This window comes from Podarcis tiliguerta (assembly GCF_965153285.1).
Source record: "Podarcis tiliguerta genome assembly, chromosome: 13".
Lineage (NCBI taxonomy): Eukaryota > Metazoa > Chordata > Lepidosauria > Squamata > Lacertidae > Podarcis > Podarcis tiliguerta.
This window is the reverse complement of record NC_139546.1, coordinates 35,995,599-36,007,578: the sequence shown is the minus strand read 5'-3', so window position 1 is coordinate 36,007,578 and position 11,980 is coordinate 35,995,599. Positions and strand designations below refer to the sequence as shown.

General features: G+C 46.5%; 1 protein-coding gene across 1 annotated transcript; it reads right to left on the bottom strand.

Moving 5' to 3' along the window:
• Positions 1–94: 94 nt before the first annotated feature.
• On the bottom strand, positions 95–8,479 carry MBOAT7 (membrane bound acylglycerophosphatidylinositol O-acyltransferase MBOAT7; the record flags this gene model as incomplete). The annotated part of the gene is made up of 7 exons (XM_083409382.1): positions 95–1,800; positions 4,130–4,315; positions 4,529–4,889; positions 5,644–5,800; positions 5,892–6,018; positions 6,938–7,067; positions 8,404–8,479. The coding sequence occupies 7 exons, from the start codon at positions 8,477–8,479 to the stop codon at positions 1,419–1,421; spliced, it is 1,419 nt and encodes a 472-aa protein (XP_083265508.1). The 3' UTR covers positions 95–1,418.
• Between the last annotated feature and the right edge of the window lie 3,501 nt (positions 8,480–11,980).

The following is an 11,980-nucleotide window of genomic DNA, read 5'->3' as shown; positions in this document are numbered from 1 at the left end:
AGCAATAAAGAGAACACTATTTTCAAGGCTTGGGGATTGTCATTTACTGCCCTCTGGAGGATAAGCAAGGAGCTGAATAAATAAGAGATGGTTCTTTTTTTATAAAAAAAGGTTTTTATTTCACATTCAGGCTTCCAATAAAGCTGCATCAGACCTGGATCACAATGTTTATAGAGATGAGCTGTTTTATACCTTACTTTCTTCAGAACGCAAAGACGTAATCCATGCGGCAGGCAAAAAATACAGACAGTCAAGTCATGGGTTCTGTAGTGTAAAACCCACAGGGCTCCCAACCCAACATACATTAAAAAGTTTTAGAACCGTGAGACAAGAATTTGTGTGTCCTAAAGCAAATTCTGCAAGCCACAAGCTTACATTTCCTGCCACTTGAACCAGCTCCCTATAACTGAAGATCCCCACTGATACATTTTTAAATGTGGCTGACGTGGTGTGCAAAATTTCATCTTGCTTTTTAGTTTCGGCTTCTCCCATTCCACAGTACTTAAAGCATTAGCCTTACCGAGCTAAACTCCTCAACCCAGAGGTGTCCTTACACCTCCAAGAATCACACTCCTGTTTTCTTTCAGGAGTGGGGGTGGTGGAAATCACTGACTGGGGGCAAAGCAACAGCCTCACAGGTTTTTGCAGAGTTCCCTGAAGGAAGTTGGGGCTTTTATTTACCTTAGTAAAAGGTAAAGGTAAAGGACCCCTGGACAGTTAAGTCCTGCCAAAGGTGACTATGGGTTTGCAGCCCTCATCTTGCTTTCAGGCCGAGGGAGCTGGTGTTTTTACCTTAGTATCCTCAGATGACCTACTACCCAGAAGCAAATCTGCAATATTCTCTTCCCCCTGCCACATACACTTTAAAGGGTTCAATTGTGGCAGTAAACCCCCACTTCCAAGGTGAGAGCTGGGAACGGATGGGAATGAGGATAGGAATGGAGCCCTGCTCATTCTTGCAAAGTCCCAGTTTTTCTTCCTGTAACATGGGTGTGTTTGGGGTTTAAAAAAAAATAGAAAAGAAAGAGGAAGCAAGTTCTGGAGAGATGCTAGGAGCCAGGACTTCTGACCTTTCTTGGAAGGTGAACAAAAGCCAGTAGGAAAATCTAATAGTCAAAGGTGTTAGAAGATAAGATTTCTGGGAGTTCCCTCCCCACACTGGTGCCAAGTGAGGTGGCACTGGGTGTTGGTATTCCTAAGTCCTCAGGTATTAGAACAAGTGAGAAGCTGAGTTTTCGAGACACAACTCCTGGTTCCTTATAGTTGGATCCCCTGGTTCCTTATAGTCGGATGGTTTCAACGATGAAACACACGTTAAAAAAACAAGTCTTATGTTGAGTCTCATCTGCTTCCTCAGCCTCCAGGGCCTTCGGCAGCACTCCACATTGCGGGCTTATCCCGGCCTTGCCTCAGCCACATCACTCCTGCCGCTGGGGTTTCTCCAAAGTACCATCTTTGTCCTTCTGGGAGGCTCGCCCTCTCTGGAGCCCCAGCCCTTTCCCCAGCAGGAAGATGGCCAATGCCCCCAAGTGGATGCAATAATAGATGGAGCTCCAGTAGCGGACGGTGTCCTCAAAGGTGAGCAGCACAAAGCCCATGCACATGTAGTCGTAGGCCCTCATCTTCAGGAACCACTGCACCCAGTCGCCATAGAGACGGCCGGCGGGGGTCAGGTGCCTCAAGAAGCCGCTCTCCATCGCCCCCTCAGCTGCTAGGCAGAGTGGGATGGTAAGGAAGCTGAGGTAGTAGCCAGGGTGAATCCCATGCCAGTATGCAGAGATGAGCATGGTCCAGGCGCTCCTAGGAAGAAAGAGAGCCTTCTCAGTCCAAGAATCCTCCCCTCAGGCCAATTCCAGCACATATCCCAGAACCCTTCACCATTTCTCCTCACACTTTCCCACTTATCAGTCCTTGACTCCTCCATTGCTGTTGTTACACATTGGTCAAGTCAATCCCAGAATCCTTCACTGCAGCTCTCAAGCCAAGCCTCCCTTTACATTTTGTTGACTTCCTAGTTCAGCTTATCTACAACCAAGTTGCTGATCTCCTACACTTCTGTCGGCTCTTCCTCTCTTGGCCCACAGCCAACCAGCTATTCATACTCTGCCAAGAACAGTAACAATACTATGTCTGATACTTTTTTTTTAATTTTCTATTCTGAAACATAGAACTGAGTCAGCAAGATGACACAATTAACCCAATGGCCTTTTCAAAAAGCCAGGTTTTTCACCAATCGCCTGACAAAATATAGTGATGGAGCCCGACGGACCTCACTTGCAAGGAATTCCTCAGGATAGGCATCACAAAAAAGCAAAAACACTATAGCTACTTGACACCAGCCTCACATCCTTAAGTCATGTTATGCAGACCTGCAGAGGATGAAGCAGAAACACCAGAGACTGAGGACCTTGAGGAACTGGCAGGGCCCCTTGAAGTCAATGCTTAGGCCCTTCAATGCCAACTGCTGTTCAGGAGTGTGGTTTAGGAGGCCAGAGTATATAAGGCCTCCCTCTTGAATCTTCCAGCTGCTGGAAATGGCACAAGTCTCTGGCTCACGGCACTGATTCTAGCTTCTTTGCTTTGTTATAAGAATATCCCCTCCCCTCCTGTGGTTTCAAGCAACTGCTGTTTTGAAGCATTACTGCCTCCAACTGTGGAGGAATAGCCATTGTGGACAATAGGCACTTAACCTCCATGAATCTGTCTAATCTTCTTTTAAAGCCATCTAAAGTGGGACGCGGGTGGCACTGTGGGTTAAACCACAGAGTCTAGGACTTGCCGATCAGAAGGTCGGCGGTTCGAATCCCGCAACGGGGTGAGCTCCCGTTGCTCGGTCCCTGCTCCTGCCAACCTAGCAGTTCGAAAGCATGTCAAAGTGCAAGTAGATAAATAGGTACCACTCCAGCGAGAAGGTAAATGGCGTTTCTGTGAGCTGCTCTGGTTCGGCAGAAGAGGCTTAGTCATGTTGGCCACATGACCCGGAAGCTGTACGCCGGCTCCCTCGGCCAATAAAGCGAGATGAGCGCCGCAACCCGAGTCAGCCATGACCGGACCTAATGGTCAGGGGTCCCTTTAACTTTACCTAAGTTGCTGGCTGTCACTACCTCCTGTGGGACCAAGGGCCATAGTTAAACAACACATTGTGTGAACAAGGACTTTCTTTACCTGTCCTGAATCTTCCAACATTCAGCTTTGTTGGGTGTCCATGATTTCAATGTCATGAAAGAAAAACTTTTCTCTATCCGTTTTCTCCATGCCATGCATAATTTCATAAACTTCTAACGTGTGAACACTGCTTTGCGGTGTTGTACTTTAATTGGACTCCCTGTGATGCTGATCTGGGACATGCCTGAGTTTGTCCCTGGTTCATGTTTGGGCCTAGATGGATTCTCTCCACTGAACCTTGGTTTGTTTGGACCCTGCTGCATTCACAGCCCTGCCCTCTTGGGCTGACAACATGGGTGAAAGACTTGTGACTGGGCCCTTAAGCCCTTGAGGGCAACTCTTGGAGGGACTCGGGTGACAACTGGAGCAGGTGGGGAGGAATATACCAACTCCCACCATTTCATAGTCTTTCATGCCAACTGCCTTGCTTTCTCCATCTACAGTGGAACCTCGCGTTATGTTACCCTCAGGTAACGTAAGCTTCGGGTTGCGAAAGTGGCAAACCTGGAAGCGTTTCGCCACTCGCGCATGTGCAGAAGCGTTCTACCACCGCGCATGCATGCGCAGAAGCACTCTCTCCAGTTGCGAAAACTTCGGGATACAGCCAGACCTCCAGAACAGATCCCGTTCACAACCAGAGGTACCACTGTATTCCAGAATGTTCCACTGCACCAAGCAAGGTTGCAATAATATTTTTGGCTCAACATTTAGTTCTTTACTCACTATTGCTCACCTAACTCTCACCTGCATATTTATGCTACTCCCCCTCATGCCTGCATTTCTCTACTCTACCTGTCTTCAAATCAACCAACCAACCAACCATGTATCCCAGAATCCTCTTTACTGACTGTTCCCAGAAGAACCTTCCCTGCAATTCATCTCAGAACCTCAGAGTCCACCTTCACACCAATCCACCCCAACAGGCTATCTCCCCCATACCCCCCAATAGTACGGCTTTGCTCACCTTAAGACATAGGACCGGACGGGTGCGCTTTTGTAAATGTACTGCGCCAACCACCATTGGACAGTCATGTTCCAGTAGCGCATGCCATCCTTCACCTTGACACAGAAGTCAGTGCCATGTGGATCAATGTTCTTGATTGTCTCATAATCATAGGTGATGCTGGACGCTCCCCCTTCATCTGAGTTGCTTTAGAAATGTAAACAAAACAAGAACATCTTAATGCCCTCATGAATTGACTACTGCAGTGCTCTCTACATTGGCCTACCCTTGAAGACTGTATAGAAGATTTAGCTAGTGTCAGAATATGGCACCTTTCCTTCTGGGGGCAGGACAGTTCCATGCCATTCTCTAAATCTAGCCCATCTTCTACTGCAGACAGGGAACATCTCCTTGACTAACCTGCTGATCGGCACATATTCCACAGTGGGCCCACCGCCTGACCGTGATTTGGCGGTGGTTGGATAGGCACCGAAGGCAGCAGAAATGCAGGCGCATTCAGCGCAGAGCCAGGCGACATAGAAACGCATGCGGAAGACGAAGAAGATGGGTATCATGTAGAAGATTCGGAACAGAAGTCCCCGTTCGTAGAAGGCGTCGCTCCGGACATATTGGAGGGGGAAGAAGTGAGATGCCACCAGGAAAAAGACCCCAAAGATGGGGATCATTTTCATTCTCGAAAGCAGCGGTTTCCAGCTAGGGATGATTGTGGAGTTAGGCTGGTTCAGCCAATCGTGGTAAGTGCGGTAGCGAAAAAACGGGCCTAGGTGCAAAAGAAAAGAAAAGAAAAAAGAAATTGAGATCAACGAGCAGACAGAAATGAATTGTTCCTCAGAAAAACCAAGACACACAAAAGCCTCTCATGCAACCACACATCTTAATAACTTCAGTCTTAAGAGGATGTGTAGCTTGGGTGCTGGGTAAGAGTCTGATGCGCCCTGTAGCCTAGCCCTATGTCTTCTCATAAGCAGAACCTGCAGGATCTCAGCATTCATTCCAAGCCCCCATTATCTGTCGCAGAAGTAGCGTTGGGATATTTTCGTGCTGTTCTCACAAAGCAGAAAAGGAAAGAACAATCAACGTTACCACACATGAACTGGAAAGACACACAAAGATAATGAATGGAGAGAGGAAGAAAGGCATATTATTTCCATAAACACCAAGGGTCAGAGGCATGCTGGTGCTACTACGGATACACACACGCACACACAATCATGCCACAAAACAAAAAACCAAAAGTCAGCAGCTGTGACGATTAGAACAACAGGCAAAGGTGAAATATGCTTGGTTCTTTGGACTTCCTGTTCTTATCTTGCTTTCTCTTCAAAAGAAAACTGAAACAGAAAATGGGAACCCCCAGGCCCTCTGTCTCCTGTCATCAATTTTCATATTTTGGTGAAGGGATACAGATTAAAGCTGTGGTAACCATGACAAAACCCATCTCTAGAATTTGGTGCTGTACACATATTTCACCCTACCCAGTTTGACCACTGCTTTCTGTTAGGTAACTCAGGTACCTGTCATGAGCCCAACATAGCAATAACTGTAGCACAGTATCTCCACCAGTCCGGGCATTTTAGGGATCACGCCAATCAGTGGACTCTTGGCAAATGATGTCACATCCTGTTTCTTCGCCCAAGTGAGTTCTTGTACTTCGTTGGCTAAGCTCACCATCTGGGAGACACAGATTAAGGCATCATGGGAAATGAGCTTCCTAGGGAGCCCCTTCCCCATACCCCCCCGTCCAAAGCGCAGCCCCTCTTACCTTGAGAGTGAGTAAGAGCTGCACTGCATTGGTGAAAGGTGTTGGCTCTGGGAAGCCAAAGTAAGCGATTGTGCGGAAAAAGAACAGGTAGGAAAAGGTCCAGCCAAGTGTCAGGTAGTGACAGGCCCTGGTGTGTGTGAGGGGAGAAGCAGATAAAAGGCTGTCAATATTAATGAACTATTCATTATTCTTTAATGAATTTTTCTCCACAGAGGTGTGTCTGGCATCTTCTTTATGCAGCTTTCGGCAAATGCTAAAGATACACCTCTTTACCTTGGCTTTTGACATTTGAGGTGTATATTTTTAACATTGTGCTTTTGTTGTTGTAATCCATCCTGCAACATTAGGGTAATAATAATAATAATAATAATAATATCCACACACCCCACACACTCTACTACTCTGGCTGTTCCATTCTCACTGACCAATATCCTAATGTTGTAAATTTACTGAAGATACACATTTTCAAGAGCTGCCCTATTTCTTTCCCCAGACTGTATTTTTTTTCAAACTGTGTGTTTTTAATGTTGAAGTTAAAATTCTTGTAACCTGCCCTGTGACTTTAGGCTGAAGGGCAGGTAATAAATATAGCAACAATAATGACAGTAAAGTGATAATCTGGTAGATGTCTGTCCCATTTTGAGGGTCCTGGCTCTATGTGTCAAAAGGGACAAAACCTTCTTTTCTCTAAACCTGGGAAATGTCTGTGGCCTTCTATGCGCTAATCAACTGCCACTTCTATCAGTCCTAGCCAGCATAGCCAGTGGTAGCCCAACCCCTGGAGGACCACTGGCTTATCTGCCCTGCTCTTAAGCCCCCCCCCCCATTATTTCAACTTTTCAAACCTCAGAGGTAGAAATTCCAGGAGATCCGTTTCCCGCAATCTCAACCTTGCCTGCTAAACTGTAGCCACCTGCAAATAACCAAACCACGTTTGCAAGGTGTCTTGATTCATCTTACTAGGCCTCCTGGCCCACCACACAGAACTACAAGAGCCCCCCCCCCCAGTGTTCCCCATTCCACCACCTCCCAGCTTCCTCCTTTACCTTGGTGAGATGTTGATTATCAGCCACGTCCCCAAGATGGTGATAAGTGAGTGGAGGGTGTGGATGTGGCAGGTGGCCAGCGTGAGCACGAGCCCCGCAGCTGCCCCTCCAAACTGCTTGATCCTCAGGTCTGTGGGGAAGAAGCAGATGGAAAAAATTCCCCTATTGTGAACAGATCCAACCCAGTGAGTTCAGGAGTTAGGGATTGCAAGTCAGTTCAACAAAGGAGAATGCAGGGAAAGAGAGATTAGACCTTGCTGTTAAAGCAAAATATTTACATGCACAGGACCACCCCCTCCCCAGCACAACCATTCAGTCAATTCCCATTACAGTAACCTCGTGTTCAAGATCAGATAATAAGTGAGGGAAAAGACTTCTGCCCAAGACCACTGAGAGCTGCTCCTAAGGAGAACATTAAACTAAAGGGAGAAATAGTTTTATCTCGAATAAGGCAGCTTTTTGGAGTCCCCATTTCTTGTTTGCACTCCCCCCCCCCCCCGGGCAATCCTTCAGCTCCAGAAAAAACCCCCAAATGGAATATTCCATTCTTATTAATTATTTTATCTTTTTTATAAGTTTATAGCCTGCCCTTAATCCAAGGACCCTGGGCTGGAGAATACTACACCCTCAATGAATAACATTCAACAGCTTTATGTGTTACTGATAAAGGCTTGAATTCAGAGCAGAAACACAAATGCAGACTCTTGTACCTTTTAAAGGTGCACAAAATTCTACTAAGGCTGCAGATTCTCCTGTCATTACAGCCCTGGAATAGTAAAATCCACACTGAGCAGAATACTACATTCTCCGCAACTGGGCATTTTTATCTTATTATGCCAGGACTTTGTCAGCTAACTGCCTCCCAGTCCATTTACAGACCCAGTTTAAAGTGCTGATTTTAATCTATAGATCCCAAAACAGCTTGGGACCTTAAGATCCCTTTCAGAAGTCTAGTGACAGGTGTCCCTACCAAGGAGAGGGTATTTTTGGTAGTGCCACTCTGACCATGCAATATGTGCTCCCCAAAAAGGCTCTCCTGGAGTCTCCTCTGTGGTCTGCTCAGCACCAGGTGAACATATTTTCTTACTCAGCCAAGCTTTTAAATTGTGTTTTAAATCTGAGCTGCTTCATTTGCTCTGGTATGCTTTATGGCCTTTTACTGTTGACTTCTAATCATGATATTTTGTATTTTGAAGAATTGCTTTTGTCTGTTTTGTTTGCCTGCTACCCGGGGAATTAGCAAGATTTCTGTATGACTTCATTAAAAACACACACATAGACCACCGCTGCATAGATGGACAGCTATATAAATGCAACATATCAAAAGAAAGAACTTCATCTCAGGGCCTTAGGAGTCCTTGGGCAATGCTGGGTTGCTTAAATCTGACTCTGCAACAGTCACCCCCCCTCTTAGACACGACGTCATCTCTTCCAACTCACTTTGGCCACCCAGATTTAGCACTCACCCCCTTTCTTGAAGAGGAAGCCGATGGGGATGGAAACGAGAAGGACTGCCAAGTAGATGACTTCATCGGGTGACATTGTGGCTGGCAAGAGATGCAGAGAGTCAGAGCAGGCTGTGCACAATGGTTTGTAGAGATTAGTGCTGGGAATACTGGAAATAACCAGGGAGAAGGCTGTGCTACTGGTCCAGCAGCTGGTTTGAGGTAGGGTGAATATCTTTGAAGGAAATGACCCAGATGCTTGGGGCTGCATATTAATATGATACCAGAAAGGTAAAAGCAAGGTTGTCAAGGCACCTGGATTCTTGTATCAAAGGAGGGAAAACCTAAGGGATGGTGGCGTAAAGCAATAATCTTGCAGCATGATAGTACTTGGGTGGGGGTGGGACTGGGAGGGAGGGGATAGTCACCCAATGAAACGGATGAGCAATATATTCAGGACAAAGGAAAGACAGGACCTCTTCACACACAATGCCTGATTAATTTATGCAATTTAGGGAAGAAAGTGAATTCAGAGAGGGCAGGTGTATTATTCATTACATGTATAGACCACCTTTTGTTCCAAGGAACTCAAGGAAGTCTACATGGTTCTCCTCTCCTTACGTTATCCTCACGACAACTCTGAGAAACAGGGACTAGCACAAGCTCACCCAGGGAGCTTCATGGCTCCATGGGGATTCAAACCCTGGTTTGCCAGTTCCTAATCCAGCACTCTAACCATTACACCATGCTGGCTCCCAGTGTATTAGTCAATGGCTACCAGTCATGACAGGATGAGACCTGGCATGGATCTTGCCTGTGTGGAAGGCTTCTCCTCAGTGCTCTGTCGCCTTCCAGATATTGTTGACATTCAACTCCCATCATCCCCAGTCAGCTTAGCCAAGGGGCAGGGATGATGGGAGTTGTAGTCCAACAACAAATGAGGACACAAGGTTGAAGAACACTGCTCCATTCCATTCCCACCCAAGTTTCAGGTTGTTGGAGAGACAAACTTATGGAAACTAATGATGAAAGTTTGCAAATTCCATCAAATAACCTCAAACATAGAAGGATTAATAGTTGGATGTGGCGGTTTGTTTATACAGATTATAAACTTCCACCAGACTGCTGCAAAGTCCTCTGGTGCAGCTTGGCTTCAAAGAAGTCTTAAGTAATGAGTTAAGTTTTTGTGAGACACCAATAAAAAGCATTTCTGAATACCATCCGTCTGAAGCAACATATGACGTTTCCCTCTAGCCTTGTGAGATGATCCGTTTGGTTGCAACCAGCAAGTAAACTTTCTCAGCAAGAGAAGCATTACCCCTTTCAAACAATTATAATAAAAAATATTTAGTGTCTAGGGTCACAGTTTCCCCTATAATGCCCCCAATTTCTTTTATCCCCTGTTTCCAGAAAGGATCTTAGAGTCTCTTATTTGAAGGGGTTTTTTTTGTACTTCTGCAAATCTTATGGTAGGGACGGGGAGCTTGTGGAATTACTAGAATGCAACTCATCACCCCTAATCATGGCCCTCCCCCAAACAGCATTCCTATGCTTTTAACACAGGAGTAAATTGTGGCCTTCCAGGTGTTGAGACTGCAATTCCCATCAGCCCCAAACACCATAAACAATAGTCAGGGAGTTGTAGTCCAGCAACACCTAAAGAACTGCTGGTTAGCCACCCTTGCCTGATGTCCAGCCAGCAGAAATATAACAGCTGATGCTTATTCTATCACTTCATCTCTGTGGCAGGAAAGGCACCACCTGTTCAACTTCTGCCTGCTAGAAGGGAAACATGTGGCCCTCCAGATGCTGTTGAAATACAATTCCTAGCCAATGTAGCTAGTGGCCAGGAGTTCCTAGAGCTGTAGTCCATCAACATCTGGAGGACCACAGGCTCCCCACCCCTGTGTTAAAGGCACAGAGGAGCACTGCCGGAGGAGAAAGTTGGCAACTCTATTTTGGGATTGGAATCCCCACTCAAAGCATCCCAGGTGGAGTAGTCCAGCTTTATACCATTCTAAGGCTGCTTCTACAATATTCATTTAAAGCTATATCATACATATCATGCAGATGGGGCCTTAGGATGTTACGTGTGTTAAAAGGTCACAAATCTGTTTTTTCGTAAGCATCTTCCCTATGGATTGTGCAGGGCAGCTTGTGGGGACCAAACAGAGGTCAAGGGTATGAGCCAGGTCTCTTCGCTTTCTTCTAAGAAGGAGAGCGGAGCAAGTAATAGAATCATAGGCTTCTAGAGTGGGAAGGGACCACAAGGGCCATCAACCCCTGCAATGCAGGAATCTTGTTGCCCAACGTGGGGCTCAAACCCACAACACCGAGATTAGGAGTCTCATGCTCTACCGACTGAGTCACATGCAGAAAGAACTGTCAGCTGCAGGCTACAACACCTTTCAGAGTTGCACAGAACAAAACCATAAGGCATGCTGGGTGAGGAAACCCTCCCCCCCCTTTTTATTGATTGATTTGATTGTATTTGTATCCCACTCTTCAGCCCCAAAGGCTCCCAGAGTGGCTTATATACAATCAATTAAAACAAGACAATCCCTGTCTGCAGGCTTACAATAATAATACGACACACAAGGGGGAAGGGACAGGGAGGGAAGAGGAAAAAAACCAATTTTGTGCAACTCTGAAAAGTACAGGTGCTCTCTTTCTACCTTGCTCCCAGCCTTCCACATTCCGAGCTTCATTTACAAAGACAGACTGCAATGCAACCCCCCTTTCCTCCTGTCCCCGCTGGGGATGACTGTAGCTGAACACACCCAGACCAGTTTCCACACACTCCACCCCCGCCACTTTCTCCCTGTTCCTCTGTGCTGATGTCCTTGTCTCCCTATAATCCCTCGCCTCACTCCTCCACCCCATGCTTTCTATATTTAAATAGGAATCCTTCAGCTAGATTAAAAGCAAGTGTCTATCTAAGGAGTCCAGTGAGACGCACACAGAGAGCAAACACGCACACACTTTCCCCCTCCAGTGAATCACTAGACTAGAGTTTGCACCAGGCCTGTACCATGCATAGTTTTGCAGGCCAACCGCAGCCCATCCCACTTTGCCTGGCATCCCTTGGGTAGGGTTGAGAATTCCAAATACTCATTACTTGCAGCCCTTACCCAAACCTTTGGAGGAACAGCTAATGTCCACTCAAGCCCATCCGACGTAGGGATGAGAGAATCCCTGCATCGCAATGTCTACACATCTCCTTCCCTTTGCTGGATTCAGAGGTAAATGCTGGGGCTGACTCCAATTCCCCCGCAAATTTGCAGCTTCGCGGCTCACCTCCATCAAAGGCTCCTTCATTGACATGAGTTGCTGAGGGAGGGAAAGCCTTGTGTGCTGTTGAAGTGGGCAAGGGTATTGTTGCTGAGAGCAAAGACATGGACTAAAGTGGGGGTAGAGGGTGCAGAAAGACCTGCTAGTAGAGCGAGTTCAGAGAGGAAGTGCAGAGAATCCTGGAAAGTTGGGTGGTTTTCTGTGTGAGGAATAGATGGAGGTATATAGACAGGAGTGTTATGCAAAGGACAGGAAAATAGGAAGTAGATAAGAAATTAAACTGAAGAGACACTGAAGAGGGTGAGGG